Genomic DNA, 21,041 nt, shown 5'->3' on the forward strand with positions numbered 1-21,041 from the left:
ATTTTACCACTTTCATGTAGTTTGAGAGCTTACATACACAATCTGTTCATAGTATTCAAAATTCATTGGCAATGATACTACATGGAAGAGGTCAAATTGGCCAATCAAAAATGAATGAATAAGCCAAATGTACATTTTTACTAGTCAAAACTAAATTTGATTCTTGTACGACCACAAAATAGATGAAATAAGTAAGATACCTTTATACCGTGACTTTTCATCTTCAGTTAAATGTTCCGTCCTTGTTTTTGTGACAACATTGACGTTATTTGCGGAGTAAACCTTGCAAGCAAAAAAAAAAAAAAAAAAGGGGAGACAAAAAGGAATGTGACCAAAGCAGCTGTAATGAATCCAACACAATGATGTTATACTAAAGACAACAGCAGACTGACTACTGGACACTGCATTTATAGTACTATACAAGACAATTCTTGCTACCGTATATTTACCTTTGCTTCATAACCATTCACACTCTCGGCTTTATCAGTCCTCCAGCCCCAAAATCCTGCCTTGGTTCTGAAAAGAGATACATCTGCTTGAGTAGCAATTCCACTTAAATTACTACAATAGGTCACAGATATGCAAGTCATTTTGAATTTTTTTTTTTTTTTTTTTTAAATACCAAAGGGTACCCAAAGGGAATAGAGGGAAAACTATGTTTCACCCAAGCATAAGTTAAAGAGTTACTGTCACGAAAATCTTAAAGCGGAATATAACCCTGCATTTCAACTTTGCTCTAAAACATTATTTACAGTATATTATATGCAACCAGCATTTTTTTTTTTACTAGACCAGCATTGGAAGGGTTACACAGGGCTTTAAAGGGAAGGTTCAAGCAAAAAAAAAAAAAAAAGAGATTCACTTACCTGGGGCTTCTACCAGCCCCATGCAGCCATCCTGTGCCCTCGTAGTCACTCACTGCTGCTCCAGTCCCCCGCTGGCAGCTTTCTGACCTCGGAGGTCAGGGCCACATTGCGTACATTTTCACGCATTCCAGCTAGTACAGGAACAAAAATTTACACGTTTCACCACTAACGCGTAAAAATGTATGTGTTAATGATCCTGCACTAGCGGGAATGTGTAAAAATGTACGCAATTTGGCCCTGACCTCCGAGGTCAGAAAGCTGCCAGCGGGGGACTGGAGCAGCAGTGAGTGACTACGAGGGCACAGGATGGCTGCATGGGGCTGGTAGAAGCCCCAGGTAAGTGAATCTCATTTTTTTTTGCTTGGACCTTCCCTTTAAAGTCCCTAGAGATTTCTGCAGACGCATCCGAAGTTGAGTTAGATACTTTTTGTTTACAAATATGTATCTAAGTGTTTATTGTGACTCATCTCTCTCAGTTGGAGGACAGCCAAAGAGTGTGTAACATTTCTAAATATATACATATAACTAAATAGAATGTAACTATCTGAACGTCTGCACGGAACTTAAAACCTCTGTGTTTAACCCTTCCAATGCTGATCTAGTAAAAAAAAAAAAATGTTTTGCAGGCCAATCAGTGCCAGTCAGCGCTGAGGGGTGGATCGGGACTCCCTCTGACATCACGACGTCCATGACGTCGGTGAAGTCATCACGCCCGTCGCCATGGCGACGGGGAAGCCCTAATGGAAATCCCGTTCAGAATCATATTAAGAGAGTGCGTACGTTTGCATAAATCAGAATCAACGCAGAATTATTTCCATCTCATTGACCATCTCTATTAGTGACACGGCTACACATCAGGCTTTATTCTTACAGCACAGATGTTATTTAGTATATATAAGAGTGTACACATCCTATATACTGTACAGTCACAAACAGATATGTATATCTGACTTAAAAAATACGGGGACTGCTTTATTGAAGCAGCACAAATAACTAATTTTGATTGGTTTATTTCATTTTTTTGTGGACCAAGCACAGCTATTACTGTATGTATAAATTATTTATGATGACCATTATCTGAGAAATAGAACATTTTATCATATTTTCTATTTTAATTACAGTTTAAATTCGTTAGGAGTCGTAGCATTTTTTCCCCGACTCCAGGCACCCAAAATTGCCCCGACTCCACAGCCCTGGTGGGAAGCATCTGGATAGCCCAGAGACTGCAGTCATCCTCCTGCAGCCCACCATTACAGTGCAGAGTACCTCATTCTACTCAAGAGTTTGCCAAATAGGCTTCTCGTGACCATGCTTCCATCATATACAATAGCATCTATACTGGGCATGAGTGAGTAAGGTCCATGGCTGCCAAGTGGAACGAGGCTGCTTGCGCATGGCTTATTCCCTCAGTGCTTCTTTCTACGGGGCATGTGCGGGACTTACTCCCGCATGACCAATGTGGATGCACTTGTACAAGGACGGGGCATGGCCTCAAGAAGAAGAGGGTCCTGTGGAGGAACCGTGAGCTACAAGGACCATTCAGAGGCTTACCACCTCAGATGTAAGTATCCAGATTTAACCGCTTCCTCCATGTCACAGGCTTGCGTTAAAATTACCTTTCCATAGTGGTCTGCAATGCCAAATGATTCACATTGTTCTTTTTAGGACACTAGAACAGGATGGTAACATTATTTGGTGGATAGAACAGCTTTAAATGGTTATTTCTATCCTTGTTTAAAGAGGAACTGTAACGACAAAACGGCCCCTGGGGGGTACTCACCTCGGGTGGGGGAAGCCTCCGGATCCTAATGAGGCTTCCCACGCCGTCCATCCATCAGGGGTCTCGCTGCAGCCCTCCGTGCAGCGGTGACGTAATATTTACCTTCCTGGCTCCTGCGCAGGCACTCTAACGGCTGTCGGCGCCGAAGTAGGCGGAAATACCCGATCGCCGTCGGGTCTGCTCTACTGCGCAGGCGCAAGTTTCCGGCGCCTGCGCAGTAGAGCGGACCCGACGAAGATCGGGTATTTCCGTCTATTTCCGTGCCGAAAGTCGCCACAGCGCCCCCGCTGGAGCCAGCAAAGGTAAATCTTGAACTGACAGTCGGCACAGTCGCCGGCTGTTCGGAGGGCTGCAGCAAGACCCCCGTGGGACAGAGGACGGCGTGGGAAGCCTCATTAGGATCCGGAGGCTTCCCCCACCCGAGGTGAGTACCCCCCAGGGGAGGTTTTTAATGTTACAGAGTCTCTTTAAGGGCTCCTCTAAAAACACCAATCCACCTCCTTAGCTTTACCCCAAACTTTCCCCTTATCCACTGCCAAACACCAAGTAAAACCCATTCTTTGCTGCTAACTCGACCTTACTCTTTATGCTCTGCATAAAAAAATAAATATAGTTTTAGTAGTGTCATTTTTCTAAAGCCATTTCAATTAACAAAAACACTCTAATATCAGTCATCACCAGTAGGTGACACTGCAGTTAAAATCTGTTATGTCGTTTTAGTCAATGTGTTCATGCAGCTGTTTGAAGTTCAACTATGGACTTGATTATTCAGAACTCACTCGAGGATTTTCAAGTGTCTAAATAAAAAAAAAAAAAAAAAAAAAAAAAAGACTCTCAATAGTAAGAAAAAGCATCTGTGCCTTTACTCAACACACCTGACAGTGAATCCCTATACACAGATTTACTAAAGATCACATTAACATTACAAAATACAGCCTGACAAAAGTTTGCTTTCCTAAAACAGAAAGAATTTGCGATAATTCAAGTTGGAGTGAGCTTGAGATGTCTCCCAGAGCAACACTGCTCAATTTATGCAAACTAACCATTGCACAGACTGAAATAGACTGCTGTAAAAATTGGTATGGTTTAGGATTTGTGGGCAAATATGGCCATGTAGGGTAAACAGACTATGGCAGGCCATGCTAATGGCTGCACAATCATACCATTTAGGGCTCCTGAGAACTGATTTCTGCTTTCAGTCCTGCAGAACAAAGCTCTGCCTCAAGAATTTTTTAAGCAGCTGTTGAAATAGGATAAGAGGTCTGCACACTAGTATCACACAGACACAATCTTACCTTTCAAAGGCTATGGATGTGGTGTCCAGAGAGGTGTTAATAACAGGAGAGGTAAGCCTCTTGCTAACTTCCCGCTCTGCTGGCTGCATGGAATCCAGTGTAATGCCCTCTATTTCCTGGGAGATGTCAAAACGTTCCTTTGTAACAGTACGGTCGTCATGGTTGACTTCCATCAGCTCAGCCCAGTTATCTGTGGACATTGGAAGTCTGTTTCTTCACTGCACAAACTGGGAAATCAGATTTAAAAAGCCCTTCAACAAAACAGTAGCTTTACCTAGGATGATTGCCAAACCTGATGACAAATTACAGTTCCTTGTTTAAAGAGGCTCAGAGATAAGTCAAGTGGCCGTTTTTGTTTTTTAACTTACCCGGGAGCTTCCTCCAGCCCCATAAGCATGGATGTGTCCCTCGCGTCCTCCCACAGTCCTCACGGAATCCTCCGTTCAGCCACATTCAACTCCCGGTACTCGGCTCAGTCTGACTGAGTGACTTCAGCCGGGGTCATGCGCAGAAGGCCCCCTGCTGACGTCACTGAGCCGTATACCGGAGAAGATTGCGGCTTAACGGAGGCATTCAGGAGGACGGCGAGGGACACATCCATGCTTATGGGGCTGGAGGAAGTCCCGGGTAAGTATACAAAAAACAAATACAAAAACGGCCACTTGACTCATCTGAGTCTCTTTAAAAATGTTCACCACTGCACTTTTCCCATTTTACAGCTGGAAATGAAAGTGGATCCGAGACAAACTTTTGAAGCCTTCATTTTTCTGCCCCTTACATATAGTTTATTGGGCATTCTTCCCCCCCCCCCCCCCCCCCAATTTTTTTTATTCTATTCATTACCTAATTGCATGTAAATAAATGTATCCACGCCCCCAGTGCCTAGGCATTCTGATTCCCAAGCTGCAAGTGCTCAAGGGAGTTTAGCCTGGGGAAGAGGACGCTTTTGCTGAAACATGCATGAGATTTCAGGGGCATGGGAAAGAGGGGAGTGGAGTTTTCACAGGCTGAGGGGGTGGAGATGCGAAGCAGCTTGCCTGTGTAATGACAAGTAGAATGTGGCTGCTCTCATTTGATCGAAGGAAGAAATAATCATATGCGGTTGAAGCTGTCTGCAGCTAGATTTACTGTATAAACCATCTAAAAAAAAAACTTTAGGTAAGATAAATACAGGTTATTTGCTATGGTTAGTTTTTTTTTATCTCAGGTCCCCTTTAAACTTAAAGCAGATCCAAGATAAAAAAAAACAAACCTATAGCAAGTAGCTGGTGTATATATGGCAAAACAATCTGAGATAGAGATAGAGATAGATTATATATATATATATATATATATATATATATATATATATATATATATATATATATATATATAGAGAGAGAGAGAGAAAGAGAGAGAGAGATAGATAGAGAGATAGATAGATAGAGAGATATATATTATATCTATCTATCTTATCTAGACTTTAGATTGAAGCCAGATTTACTGTGTAAACAAACAGCTTCAACAGCATATTATCATTTCTTCCTGTGATCAAATGAGAGCAGCCATATTCTGCTTATCATTACACAGACAAGCTGCTCTGCATCACCACACCCCTCAGCCTGTGAAAACTCCACTCCCCTCTCCGCCCTCTTGCCTCTGAAATCTCAGGAGCTCCCGGCTGGTAATGCCTCATCCTCCAAATGTATTTGGCTTGAGGTATAAAATATATGTAAGGGGCACAATTATGAAATGTGTAAAAAATTTGGATCCACTTTAAGTGCAAATTTTAACATTCAACCTATGGAACATGCCTTAAATATCTGATGGAACAAAATAACAGTGAACACCAGATACCTAACGGACACGTACAATGCATCCCTGCTTTTGCATAGACTCCCGTGTCCTCTATGCTGCTGGATGCTTTGTAAAAGTACTGGAGTGCTTATCGCGTCTAATGTTGGATGCATTTCCACACAAATGCATCCAGACCACAAGAGACAATGAAACTGAACATGTATGCATTGTGTAGCAACACACTACAATATCCTCCTGGATGCTCCAAGTACCCATAAAACCCGGTACACACCTACCCAGCCATCCCAGACTCCTGCTCCCACACAGGACTACTACCACCATGACAATCACTAGCCTTTTTGCCATTGTTTGATTTTACACAGGACTATTTACAGTATATCTGATCTCAGACATTTTAACCCCTATATTTTGTGAATGCTTTGAGCATACAGGAGGAAATTGCAGTGCAACAACTGTCAGATCAGAACCTTAGAGGAATAATGTTATTTAGGCAACTGGTCGTACAAGTAGGTTCACAGAAAAGTTTTGGGTTCTTATGTCTGCATCTCCCACACTATGGACCATTCTGTAACTGCAATTACAGGAAGGCCCAAACTACTTACCCTTACTCCCATAAAAAGAGGTCCAGTCTGCAGATCAGGTGCTGGTATACACTCACCTAAAGGATTATTAGGAACACCTGTTCAATTTCTCATTAATGCAGTTCTCCAATCAACCAATCATATGGCAGTTGCTTCAATGCATTTAGGGGTGTGGTCCTGGTTAAAAAAAATTCCTCAACTCCAAACTAAATGTCAGAATGGGAAAGAAAGGAGATTTAAGCAATTTTGAGCGTGGCATGGTTGTTGGTGCCAGACGGCCCGGACTGAGTATTTCACAATCTGCTCAGTAATTGGGATTTTCACGCACAACCATTACTAGGGTTTACAAAGAATGGTGTGAAAAGGAAAAAACATCCAGTATGTGTCAGTCCTGTGGGTGAAAATGCCTTGTTGATGCTTTGAGGTCAGAGGAGAATGGGCCAACTGATTCAAGCTGATAGAAGAGCAATGTTGACTTAAATAACCATTTGTTAAAACCGAGGTATGCAGCAAAGCATTTATGAAGCCACAACATGCACAACCTTGAGGCGGATGGGCTACAACAGCAGAAGACCCCCCCGGGTACCACGCATCTCCACTACAAATAGGAAAAAGGCTACAATTTGCACGAGCTCACCAAAATTGGACAGTTGTAGACTGGAAAAGTTTTGCCTGGTCTGAGGAGGATCGATAGAGTCAGAATTAGGAGTAAAGAGAATGAGAACATGGATCCATCATGCCTTGTTACTACTGTGCAGACTGGTGGTGTAATGGTGTGGGGATGTTTTCTTGGCACACTTCAGGCCCCTCAGTGCCAATTGGGCATCGTTTAAATGCCACGGACTACCTGAGCATTGTTTCTGACCATGTCCATCCCTTCATGACCACCATGTACCAATCCTCTGATGGCTACTTCCAGCAAAATAATGCACCATGTCACAAAGCTCGAATCATTTCAAATTGGTTTCTTGAACAGGACGATGAGTTCACTGTACTAAAATGGCCCCCACAGTCACCAGATCTCAACCCAATAGAGCATCTTTGGGATGTGATGGAATGGGAGCTTCGTGCCCTGGATGTGCATCCCACAAATCTCCACCAACTGCAAGATGCTTTGCTATCAAAAATGGGCTAATATTTCTAAAGAATGCTTTCAGCACCTTGTTGAATCAGAATTAAAGGCAGTTCTGAAGGCGAAAGAGGGACAAACACTGTATTCGTATGGTGTTCCTAATAATTAGGGGAGTGTATGAGAGAGTGTTAGGGATTATATTGTTATATGACCCCTGGTAGATTAACCTAAGGGCCCATTCACACTATAAGAGCTTTCTTGAGTGCTTTGTGATTGATTAGCAGTAAAAAAAAAAAAAATTGCTCCCATTCACCTTCATTAAAATCGCAGCGATTTTCGCATACGCGATATTGTAGCGATTTTAATGAAAGTGATCGGGAGAGATTTTTTTTAAAAGCGCTAATCAATCACAAAGCACTCAGAAAAGCGCTAATCGTGTGACTGGGACTTTAGAGTTTACAAAAATTACTACATTTGTCAAATCTCTTATTCATGCTTTAGATGGTGTGTAAAATTAGAAATTGCAACCTTTCATAATCACATGCATTATTTATAGTAAACCATAGTATGGTGACAAATTTAATGACACTGCAAAACACTGTGTGCGACAGAGATCGTTCCACAGTATAGCAAAGTGTTACAATCATATATCAAGATAGACTTCATACAAGCTTTTCTAATGCTGCAGAAGATACCAGGTCATGCTGTTCCCCACAAAAAATTCCCCCAATCCCACTTTTTCTGCAGTGATTGCCTAGCAACAGGTTCTTGACTGCCTCACTTGTCTTTCATAGCAGCTTGATCTACAATGCTTCCGACTCTTCCATACAGCCCAATACGCACCGTCCACTTCTAAACCAACAGGAAACAGACCACACCTACAGCATGCTGGAGAGGCACATGTACACCTGCTGAATTCTCTGCCTAAGTCAATCCAAAAAAAAAAGGACCTCAACCAAGTTCTGTCTGGCGTGTACAAATTCTAACACTGTCAACCAGCATCTGAAAAAATGAGCCCTTCTGCAGCTGCTGTCCTTGCATCACTCCAGTGTGCACTGAAGTAATTAGGCCTAACGCATGTTTGAATATTTCCTCATCTACCAGGAAGTGTGCCAAGACCAGTGTCAGACCAAATTTGTTAAGTGTAGTTGACAGTATTAAACTAATCAAGCAAGTAGGAGGCATTTCTGGTGTTCTTTAAAAAGTACATTGGTATTAAGTCCAATATAGATTTTCTTTAAAAATACAGATTGCTTAAGGAAATTCTTCCCAGCCTTTGCACAGTACTGTACTAACAATATAGCTTTATGCTGGTGACTGATAGGGATGATCAATGATATGCGAATACTTCCAAATTTATGCAAATTTATGTACATTTTATGCAAATATATGTAGCTTGAAACTGGACCATTCAATTTAATCCTGGGTGGGACTTGATTGGCTAATTTTCAAGCGGCATATAGTTGCATAAAAATGTACATAAATTTGCATAAACTTGAAGTATTTGCATATCATGGATCATCCCTAGTTCCCGAGAGAATCCGGTGTCCATTTGACACACAAAGTAGAAAGAACAGATTGTACATTACATTTTCCAGAGTTCCTGCAGTAGAAAGCCTTTCTTCATGAAGAAGAAAGACTTTAAAGTTCAGAAGAAGTACCAGTAAGTGATGAGCAACTTAAAGACCTCAAGCAGGTAAGAGAGGTCTTCCTTTATATGGATATGTAAGTGCAGATGTTCAGCAAAGCACACAATAGGTTTATGAATATGAAGTGTTTATTTCAATAGCACAAATCAACTGCTTTGAGAAATTACCCTGCTCAGTTTTTTTTTTTTAGCTTAGTTTTACTACTCTTAGCAGTAGTGGGTGGTGGAGGTGGGTTCACTCTGCTAAAAAGGAAGTACCATTCACTAGAGCGTTACCATTACTAACAATAAAAATATAGAGGGTAAACTAGGGCATTAAACCACAAAGAGTCACTGTTTAAAAGAGGTATCACGCAAAATGGCTACCAAAACCCACAAGAAGACAGTTTTATAGCTCACCTTCCTCTTTAAATATGAAGCTATGCTTTCCTCGAATCCAGCTCATATTCTCAAATCCCAGCAGCGTAGCATCAACTCGAAGTTTTGCACCGCTTTTCCATATTCTACAGATGTCACTGGGGCACACTCTGGACAGTAGAGGAACTGAAAGACATTCAAAGTGGATAAAGATTAGCAGAGAAATCATTGGGACCTTAAAAACAACCCCACAATATGCCTGGAAAGCACCCCCCAAAAAACAAAACAACACAACAACCCTTTATGTGCACCCAATTCAGGATACAGCCAAGGCTAGAAAGTGAAATTACAACTTTCAAGAGAAAAGCTTACCCCAACTTGTAAACTCCCACTTCATTTCCACATAAAAATCAGAAGCCTAAAATAAACAACAAAAACTTTAAAAAAAACAAACAAACAGATAAACAAATAAAATTAAGTGCAGTGAAAAGAAATGCTCAGGACTATGGCATATAATAGTCACACAAATGATGATTGGTTGGTGGACCAATCCATTATTTCCAAACCAAGTACACCACCACATTGCCTATAGGTATCCAAATTGTATACTACCCCACCTCTTGCCCCCCCCCCCCCCCTTACTTTAGATTGTGTCTAGGAATGTGTTATACTCTTCATTCATCACGTAACATTTGCCACTAATTACCATACTGGGTCTAATGTATGTATGTATGTATGTATGTATGTATGTATGTATGTATGTATGTATGTATGTATGTATGTATGTATGTATGTATGTATGTATGTATGTATGTATATTTTTCTTTACCAGGGTCTAGATTTGGTATATACCACTGTATGTATTATGTACCTCATGTTTCTTACTTTGTACAGCACCACAATATATTGGCCCTTTATATATCAATAATAATCTTTCTTCAAGTGCTGTCATTAATGCTGCATACAGGGCAACAGCTGTATATTCTGAACCTGCATTTCCAAATGCCCTCCAAATATGCAATTTGCCCGATGCAACATGCCCTCCCCAACTTTGATTGGTGCAAAAGGGTGGAAGTACTGGGACAGTATGGCATGCCAGGCTTAGGGGCTCAGGTACAACCTTACTGTCCCAGGAATTTTGTTTCTTGAGCTCAGCCAAATTTAAGTGACAAGTTGTAAGATTGGGCCTTTATAGATCAGATTTGTTTTGTATCACGTCCCATTTATACAGAACATTTTGAATCAGGATGATACCATTTATTGGCTAACTTGGCCAATAAATGGTATCATCCTGACTCAAAAGTTCCTACTTTTACTCTACTGCTATCCCATATACATCTAATCAGAATGAAATTTGGGGGAACAGTTATGAAATTCATCTGACACCTTTTATTCGTGGTCCAGTCTTGACATTCATATGTCCATTTTAGGTGCTTTTGGTTGTGAACAGGGGAAATGACTGGTCTACAGCAGGTTGCAATGCACTGTATGTTCGGACACGTCTCATAGCCAGCATTATGGTTTTCCCACATTACAGCAGCTCTTCTGTGGAATTGGACCAGGGAAGCCTCTGCTGCATGAGAATTAAGGAACCTTCAGTGCCCATGACCTGGTTACCGGTTCACTTTTGGTAGGTACCAACTAATGCGTACAAGAAAGAGCATACAAGACCTGCAGTTTTTTTGGCACTTGTCAACGTCACTCAGACCTTTGCCCATTTTTCTGGTTTCAGATGCATTATGTTCAACAACTAACTGTTCCCTTGACAGGTAGCATTGTCACAAAGCTTTATTCACTCCACAGGTCAGTGGTTTAAGGGTCCGTTTCCACTTGTGCCGCACGTGTCAGGGAGGCGCGCGGCGGCACTTCCGGGATGGCAGGGGAATCCCATGAGCCATGCACGGCTATGGGATTCGCAGGCTAGTACCGGCCGAATCGCTAGCGCAAGCGATTCGGACGGCGGCGCCATTATCCCCTATGGCAGAGTTTCCCGACGCGATTTGTGTGCGGGGAAACTCTACGGATACGGAGCGGTTTCTGCTCCAGTGGAAACGGGCCCTTAATGTTGTGGATAATCAGATAATCAGTGTACAAAACATATAGTCACTCAGAATAAAGATGTAGCCTCAAAATACACTTTGATAAGCACTCATCCACCTTGTTGATTTTCTATTAAATAAAAAAAAAAAAAAAAATTAAAATGTAAAATTGACCCTGCTCCACCCGAATGATCTGCAATTGCAGTAATACACAGTGGCTCTCATCATAGTTCCATTATCTTCAGCAATTACTCTTCACAAACATATTTTGCAAATGGTGCTTAAACCTTTATAACACAAAATCTTCCAAAGCATTTCATTTAGAATAAAATTATAATTACATGTGCAGCAAGCAAAAAGAGGCAAGAGCTGGCATGTGAAGTCACTGTCTCACATCACAGTAATCACCACTTTCCCACCTACACATTTTGTCATCAAGGACTTTGTCACAGGCATGTAGGAGTGAGGAGTGTTCTGTTTGCAAGTTATATTTAAAATCATAATTTGCTGTAAGTGCTATTATCTGGAATTTTTTTTACTACAAATCACTGCTCCACAAATTTCCTGCCCCCTGCCCTTTGACCCAACCTGTGGGTATAATTAGTTCAAGACACTGCAGAGTTTGCTATATGGGCAATAAGAAGTTGGGAACAGATATTATGCTACACTATAATGCAATTCTGCCTTAAAGAGGCACTGTGGCGACATATAGTGGACTGCAGAAATTATACAGCATACCTAGTTTTATGCTAAGTTTCCTGGTTTCAGCACCAAACACTTTCTATATCTATATATCGGTACGCAACCCCACCCTCCCAGTGATGCTTAGCCTATGCTGTTTAGCTACCGTATTTTGCGGAATATAAGACGCTCCGGCATATAAGACGCACCTAGATTTAGAAGGCAAAAATCAGTAAAAAAAAAAAACTAAACCTAGGTGCGTCTATGTTGCAGGGGTGTCTTATGGACCTTTAAACCCCCCAAAACTGTCTCTATCTAAGCTGAACTGCTCATCTACACTAAATCCTGCTACACTACACTTCACTTACCCCTGCTGCCCCCACCAACTACACTACACTACACGAACTAACCCCTGCAGCCAACCCAAACTACACTACACTTCACTAAGTAACCCCTGTAGAAACCCAAACTACACTACACTAACTAAATCCTGCACCCAACACAAACTACACTACACTTTGCCCCTGCAGCATCTCACCTGATCCTGCTGCCGCGATCCTGTCCTCCTCCGCCTGACTGCCGACTTCCAAGGGTCATCTGAGGGTCCCAGCTGTGGTCATCTGAGGGTCCCAGCCATCCCATCCAGAATCCCGGCTCTTCAGTGTCCCAGTCGCCAGATAGTCTTCACTGCAGACAGCAGCCATGCGGTAATCACGCGCTGCTGCCTCGCCGACATCCTCCATGGTAACGGCGTCCTCTTCCTAGTTACGGTGCCCCCTTCTGTGACGAGCAGCGCATGTGCGCCTGACGTCATGCGTGACCCCGGCGCACGTGCGCCTGAAGTCATGCGTGACCCGGCGCACATGCGCCGCTCGTCACACAGAAGGGGGCACTGTAACTAGGAAGAGGACGCCGTTACCATGGAGGATGTCGGCGAGGCAGCAGCGCGTGATTACCGCATGGCTGCTGTCTGCAGTGAAGACTATCTGGCGACTGGGACACTGAAGAGCCGGGATTCTGGATGGGATGGCTGGGACCCTCAGATGACCACAGCTGGGACCCTCAGATGACCCTTGGATGGCGGCAGAAAGACGGAGGAGGACAGGATCGCGGCTGCAGGAACCGGTAAGTATGTTTTGGGGCCCAAATACCGTACCTTTAGAATATAAGACGCACCCACTTTTTCCCCCTAGTTTGGGGGAAGAACAAGTGCGTCTTATATTCCGAAAAATACGGTATATGGAATTCTCCCTCCCAGAGCATTCTGGGAGACCAGGCATTATTTTCACTGGCTTTGGAATTCTCAGAAACTAACATTCTGCAGAGCTGCCCCTGACAGGACTAAAGATGTAGCCACCTGTGATAAATTTTAGAAAGTAAATCATGGTGAGGAGAGATTTCACAATCGGCAAACACTGGCTAAATATTATATAAAACTAATTTTATTCATTTCATAATTTTCACTGTAGTTGTTTAAGCCACACAACGTAACGTGTCTATACAGCTGTGACAAAGTCAGTGTAACAGAAGTCTAGCAACATCTGGTCACATGTAGGCGAGTTAAGGAGCAATGCTACCTCCAGCGTTTTCTTAAGCAGTTCAGGTACGCCTCCAAGTGCTGTGGATGCTTTGTGAAACTCTCGGTACTGCAGGACCATCTGAACCATCTCTGGATCTCCTGTGCTGACAGCCTCATGCAAAACTACAGATGAAAAAAAACAAGAAGTTAGGACACAGTGATCGGTTCTTATCTACTTGACAAATAGCACCCAATTACGAGACAGCTTATGTTGATGCACATTCATTTTGCAGATATGGATGTTACTCAACAATCTTCAATAAAGAGGAATTAAAGTGGATCGGAGATAAACTTTTACTCATTGCATAATTGTGTTCCTTTCATATAGTTTATAGGGCATTTCTCAAGCCTAATACTTTTTTTGTTTTGTTTTAATACTCTAATTCCCTATAAACTAAACAAGCATCACCTATAGCTCCTTTTGTGCCTTGGCACTGTAACAAGGGCTTATGGGAGCTCAGTCTGGGCAGGAGGAGGAGGAGGTTACTAGCCATTGGTTTCAGAGGCAGAGGGGAGGAGGAAGGAGGAGAGGGGGCCAGCAAAGGTAAATATTGAAGTCACAGTCGGGTCTGTCGCCGGCTGTTCGGAGGGCTTCAGCGAGACCCCCGTGGGACAGAGGACGGCGTGGGAAGCCTCATTAGGATCCCGAGGCTTCCCCCACCCGAGGTGATTACCCCGCAGGGGCGTTTAATGTTACAGAGTCTCTTTAAAGTGAACCAGAGACGAAGCACCCTTGTGTATTTTACCATAGAAATCAGTGGGAACATTAGAGAAAACATTTACCCTGCTCTCTGTTCCATCCTCACTGCTAAAAGTGTCTGTTATCTAGCTGAGATAAGAATCCCGGACTGAGCATTGATTCTGGCTTTGCTATAATGACTCAGCTATAATGATTCCTGAGCAAAGCCAGCAGGGGGCAGGCTTGGACTTGAAGACAGCAAAGAACACAGTCTCAGCTATAATTATTCTGTAGCAAAGCCAGACCGACTGCTTAGTCGGGATTCTTATCTTAGAGGTGATAACAGGCAAATTAAACAGAGAACAATGTAACAAAGAGCAGATTAGGTGTTTACTGTCATGTTCCCACTGATTTATAAGGTAAAATACATGAGGTTGCTTCATCTCTGGTTCTCTTTAAACTTTAGATAACATATATAGACAAGTTACTTGTTATATGTAGTTTTCCATCACAGATCCGCTTTAACTGTGGAATTACCTTCGTTCAAATTAATGGTTGACAACACCACTATGGAGTTATGCCTAGTACACACCATACAATTTTCTGTAAAGGCTCGTACACACGCTGTACTAAAGGGAACGACGGGTCCGTCAGACCCTCCCGCTAAGCGGGCGTTCTAGCGACAGTACAGTGTGTGTACAGTCAGTCTGCAGACTGATAAGGCTGTTTCTAAATGATCCGGTCAGCAGCTGCACGCAGTGGCTAATGGAAATTGGCCCTAACAGAAAATTGTATGGTGTGTACTAGGCATAAGATCAGTGCCAGATTTACTTAGGGGGTTAAGTTAAAGGGAACCTAAACTGAGAAGGATATGGATTTTACCTTTTAAAATACCAGTTGCCTGACTCTCCTGCTGATCCTGTGTCTAATACTTTTAGCCACAGCCCCTCAACAAGCATGCGGATCAGGTGTTCTGACTGAAGTCCGACTGGATTAGCTGCATGTTTATTTCAGGTGTGTGATTCAGTCACTATTGCAGAAAAAGAGATCAGGAGTGCCAAGCAACTGGTATTGTTTAAAAGGAAATATCCATATCCCCTTCAGTTTAGGTTCCCTTTAAAGCCCAAACTTTTTTTATTTTATTTTTTCATTTTTGCAGTCTGTCACTTGTGAGAAATTATCAAAAGTGCACCATTAGCTCTCCGTCCTTCACCACAGCAACAGAACACATTGCTAGTCTGCAAGTTAGCCGCAGATCTGTACAGAACTAAGCAGCAAATGCTGGGCATACACGGCGCGTTTATTATCAATAGAGCCGCTGATGGCTCGATTGATAATATCCGACGTGTCCGATCACCGCAGGTATCGATTCCGCGCTCGATACCCGCGGGCGGACAATAGCGGCGAATAAGCGGAAGATAAGCGCGCCGGCGGGGATTCGGGCGCGCGCGGAGACTTGGCGGGAGTCGATCCAGCGGCTAATCGAGCCGCCGGATCGACTCGTGTATGCCCAGCATTACTGTCCTCGGAAGGATGGAGTCCAGATCCCTGTGAACAACAGTCCCTGTACAGGAGTAGGAGGTTTAAGTGGGGAGTAGGCACCTGCAATGAGTTACATGCATCATCCACTGAATACAGAGTAGCTGCAGCATGTGTCCACCACTGACAATTGTGTTTACCACCTCCATCACTGGGTTGCATTGCACAGCAACTGAAGGTCACATGAACCACACACACTAATTGTTAAACGGTTCATGTGCATGAGCCCTAAGGGGGTAGAATAATTGGAGGACGCAAAATTAATGCAATCATTAAATTGCATTACATTTTGTAGGTGCCACAAATAAACGATTCTGATAGAAATAATAAAGGGTTATTAGTTAAAGTCAGGCTCATTACCTCACCTCATTCCTACACTGACTCCTCTTGCAATGGCGACGGAGTGTAACGATCGCTCGTTTCACTCCAGCCGCCGAGTCCCACGCAGCTCCGCTCTGTATTCCCCGCATGGCGGAGGACACTGACCCGACATGCTTCCAGGTTCAGCGTTCTCTGTTGCCTTTATGTTGCAGTGGCCATAGGCGGTACTGCATCCTCCCTAATTGAAAGGTGGGGTATTTAAACCCTGCACTCCTCACTCCCCATTGCTGTTGCATCCCTGGTCATCAGCCACGGCATTCCATCCCATTCCCCCTCCAGGTCATCTCCCTTTTGGCTTTCCTACTACCTGGATCTCCCTTCCAAGTAGTTTCCCCTTTTGGGCTAATTCCGTTGCTACACCTGCCTGTTTGCCTGATTTAGCCTGCCTGTAGCCTAACCAGGATTCCTGCACTCCCTGTCAGACTCCTGTCTGCTACCCATCCATGTTTCCCAGCCTGCACTTCCAGTCACCTGCATCTTCCCTGGGGATTCCCTCAGCCTGCGAGTTCACTCCAGAATTATCCCAGTCACTTGCAGCTTCCCTGGGTATTCCCCCTGCCCGTCAGTTCCCTCCATTCACCACAGCACTCCAGGGTTTCCTCCAGTCTGTCCGTTCCCTCCTGGGTTCCTAGCCTGTCAGCTCCCTTCCCAAGGATTACCCCTGACCGCTAGTATCTCTGGGACTTACCCTGTCAGTCAGTACTCCTTCTGGGATCCTAGCTGTCAGTTTCTTCCCCCTGCCTGTCCGCTGCCTCCTGGGTTTTTCTCCTGCCAGCCAGTTCCTTCCTGTGATCCCTAAGGTTAGGCCTATCTGTCCTGCAAGCCTGTCCAAGCCAGATAGCTCACGGTCCACTCTGCTCGAACTCCCTCCTATCCCGCCAGGTACTCTCAGTATAGGTAGCCAGAAATAGCCCCCCTCGTATTGTTAGCCAGACGTAGTTCCCCTAGTATTGGTAGCCAGATGGAATTAGCCCCAGTATTGGCAGCCAGATGGTCCCCGCAGCAATGTTCTCCCCAGGAATGTTTTCCAACCGGGTGGCATGGGAAAAAAAAATAAAAAAATATTAAGTAGCCGGGTGGTACGCAGCAAGAGAATGCAGGGCCGGAGTTTCTCTGCACAGCTCTTACAGCATAGGAGAAATGATGAGGAGGGGAGCTGACAGCCAAGTGCTCACCAAAATTAGCCGGGTACCACACCGGGCTAAAAGAGCCTGGGGAGAACACTGCACAGTATAGGTCATCTCAGTATAGACAGCCAGAGCCCCCACCCCTATCACAGGGTGCAAGAGGTAAGTAACTCCCTATCCGGGCCAGGAAAGACACACAATATGGCCTTCTTTCTCTCTCGCTTCGGGCTCCTGTACTATAATAGCTGCTTTGGCATCAGTCATCGCGCAAACCGCTGGTTTTGGAAGGTCACGTGATAAACTTCCTGCAGCTATGGAAACCAGGACCCCAAAGAAAAAGCCAGACCCCATGCGTCTCCCCTGGCTCGGATGGTGAGTTACTTACCTCTCACTCTGCTCTGTCTGTATACACCCAGCTGCCTCTACCGCTGTGCCTGTGCTGCCCCCCCCCCCCCCCCCCCTCCCTCCGGCACCCCAGGACAACAACCGACTCACCCGGACCAGGCATTAGCAGAATGTGTGGTTGTTTGTCCAGTTTATCGATGTGCATCAGAAGTGGTGATAAATAAGTATGTAAAGTAATAAAGTAAAGTAATACTGTATTTCCTAGTAAACTCGAACAACTTCAAACACCTGGCGGTTGCAGAGTATGTACAAAAAACAACAATCAGGCTAGAAAGTTTATGGTTATAACAACCAATAATAACTAAAAATAAATCAAAGGTGTAATGCATTTTCAGTGATAAATAGCATACTTAAGCGGAATATAACCCTGCATTTCAACTTTGCTCTAAAACATTTACAGTATATATTATATGCAACCAGCATTTTTTTTTTTTTTACTAGACCAGCATTGGAAGGGTTACACACAGCTTTAAAGTTCCTTTAGATTTCTGAAGCCGCATCCGAAGCTGACAAAGATACATTTTGTTTACATAAATGTATCTAAGTGTTGAATGTGACTCATCTCTCTGACTGAGAAGGAGTTGGAGGACAGCCAAAGAGTGTAAATTTATAACTTGTTACATTCTATTTAGTTAAAATGTATCTATCTGAACTTCTGCATATCTCTCCACGGAACTTTAAACTTCTATGTTTAACCTTTCCAATGCTGGTCTAGTGTAAAAAAAAAAAAAAAAAAAAAAAAAAAAAAAAAAAAAAAGCTGGTTGCATATAATATGCTGTAAATAATGTTTTAGAGCAAAGTTGAAATGCAGGGTTATATTCCGCTTTAAAATGCCCTCATCTTCCACTAGCAGCCATGATACTGTACACCATTTTCAGACTGTGCTTTTAGTACAGCAAAAGGATAGTTTGTAACGCAAGAGTTTACCTGTCCAGCCATCTTTATTTTCTTTTGTGACATCTGCCTTATGCCTCAAAAGGACCCTAGCAGATTCTAAATGCCCAAGAGAAACAGCCAGATGTAATGGTGTTCTGCCTCGTGGATCCAGTTCTTCAATATCCTATAAATGAAATAATAAATACATTTGAAATTGAAACAATTTCAAAGTTACAAACAGTAAGATGCCACGCCTTCTGCACACAACAACCATCCAGAGGTTTCCCACTACTGAGGGGGGTATGTAACTTTTTGTCCCTCTCACTTCAGGTGTCCATTAGGCATCAGACGATTTCTGCACAGTGTTGATCACTCAAAATTGTCTCGAGAACCCTTAAAAATGCCAGAAAGCCATCATTTACCACCTGTTTTGGGTTGAAAACCTGGCAATCCATTGTCAATTTTTCACTGATTTCCATGTAAGGTGTGTACAAAAATTTAATCAGGGATAAGTATGGGTGTTCCACGTTGTCACAGATAATGTTACGTAATCCATTGCGCCCTAATGACCAGTTCTATTATTATATTCTAGTTATCCACATGCCAGGGCACTTTCTGATTCTACTCCGCCGCCCCAGCTACTTGGTACAGAAGAAAGCAGGGCTGTGGAGTCGGTCCAAAAATCCACCGACTCCGACTCCTCAGTTTAGGATTCCACCGACTCCACGACTCCGACTCCTCTAATTTGCATATTACAATTTTGTTGATTAAAAGTATGTAACATGAAATTCGTCTCTTAACTGCCAACGCTTAGGAATTTTACAAGACAACTGAAGTGAGAAGGATATGTAGACTACTATATTTATTCCCTTTAGACTAAAACTAGTCCTTGGTAAGAGTACTTGTAAAAGGTACAAACCGGAACAAAGAACATCTATCAGGCCCTAGGCAATGTAAGTGTGGGTACATGTAAGAATGATGTGCAGGTACTCTGCAGGGGAATGAGGAGATTGTAAACAGACAACACCTCTGTGTTCAATGTAGACAGCATTCTCAGTGGATTCCCTGCAGCTCTGTGGGGAGTGCATATGTAGAGTATAGTACTACTGTGTAACAAAGTAAACCTGAGACAGATGAAATTAAAGTTTTATACATACCTGGGGCTTCCTCCAGCCGCCTTCAGGATAATCAGTCCCTCTATGTCCTTCACCACCTGGATCTTCTGCTATGAGTCCAGGTACTTGAGCCAGTCAGGCGTAGTGCGCATGCACACACTCCGCCGCCAGGAGCATACTACACCTGTGCAGCACTATTGCGCAGGTGCAGAATGTTCCTGGCTGTGGGAGCGGCATGCGGCCGGACAGCGCTGACTGGCTGAATTACCAGGACTCATAGCAGTAGATCCGGGTGGTGGAGGACAGCGAGGGACTGATTAGCCTGAAGGGGGCTGGAGGACCAAACCAAATTTTAATAACATATCACATTATTTGATTTCATCAGCAAAGGGAGTGAATACATTTGCATAAATCAGCATCAATGCAGAATTATTTCCATCTCGTTGACCATCTCTATTAGTGACACAGCTACACATCAGGCTTTATTCTTACAGCATGGATGTTATTTAATATATATATATATATATATATATATATATATATATATATATATATATATATATATATATATATATATATATATGAGATTCCTGTGTACACATCATATATACAGTCACAATCAGATATGTATATCTGACCTTAAAAATACGGGGACTGCTTTATTGAAGCAGCACAAGTAACTAATTTTGACTGGTTTATTTCATTTTTGTGGACTAAGCACAGGTATTACTGTATATATACACACATTATTTTTAATGACTATTATCTGAGAAATAGAACATTTTATCATATTTTCTATTTTAATTACAGTTACAAATTTATTAGGAGTCGGAGTCTGTGCATTTTTTCCCGACTCCAGGCACCCAAAATGGCCCGACTCCATGACTCCGACTCAGACTCCACAGCCCTGGTAGAAAGGCATGACAGGAAACAGCAAAGCAGCCTGTCTGTATAGTAACCATTCCTGTCACCCAGAACACTAAAGTTAAAGTGTGAATGTATCTTTAGTTTGTGGATCTTAAGGTGCGTACACGGCTGATTTTTCCAAACGACCGGTCGTTCGGACGTCAAATCGGGCGTTTGTACTAACAGTCGTTCAGCTGATAACGCTGGTTTTGACGGATCCGCTTGGTGGATTGGTCAAAACCAGCGTTATCAGCTGAACGATCGTTTGTACACACACCCGATTTGAAGTCCAAACGACTGGTCATTTTATTTTATTT

At 43.1% G+C, this 21,041-nt stretch overlaps 1 protein-coding gene across 2 annotated transcripts in view; it reads right to left on the reverse strand.

Annotated features, from left to right (window-relative positions):
* The window catches only part of ANKRD13A (ankyrin repeat domain 13A), a 69,087-nt gene that overhangs the window by 37,302 nt on the left and 10,744 nt on the right, over positions 1-21,041 (reverse strand). For both annotated transcript variants that reach the window (XM_068239187.1, XM_068239194.1), the window contains 7 exons: positions 18,755-18,887; positions 13,694-13,818; positions 9,769-9,814; positions 9,439-9,582; positions 3,942-4,131; positions 450-516; positions 201-282 (listed from right to left, as the gene is read on the reverse strand). In XM_068239187.1, the coding sequence (XP_068095288.1) occupies positions 201-282; positions 450-516; positions 3,942-4,131; positions 9,439-9,582; positions 9,769-9,814; positions 13,694-13,818; positions 18,755-18,887 (787 nt within the window). The remainder of the gene's footprint in view (positions 1-200; positions 283-449; positions 517-3,941; positions 4,132-9,438; positions 9,583-9,768; positions 9,815-13,693; positions 13,819-18,754; positions 18,888-21,041) is intronic.

The sequence above is a fragment of the Hyperolius riggenbachi genome, chromosome 1 (genome assembly GCF_040937935.1).
Source record: "Hyperolius riggenbachi isolate aHypRig1 chromosome 1, aHypRig1.pri, whole genome shotgun sequence".
Classification (NCBI taxonomy): Eukaryota; Metazoa; Chordata; class Amphibia; order Anura; family Hyperoliidae; genus Hyperolius; species Hyperolius riggenbachi.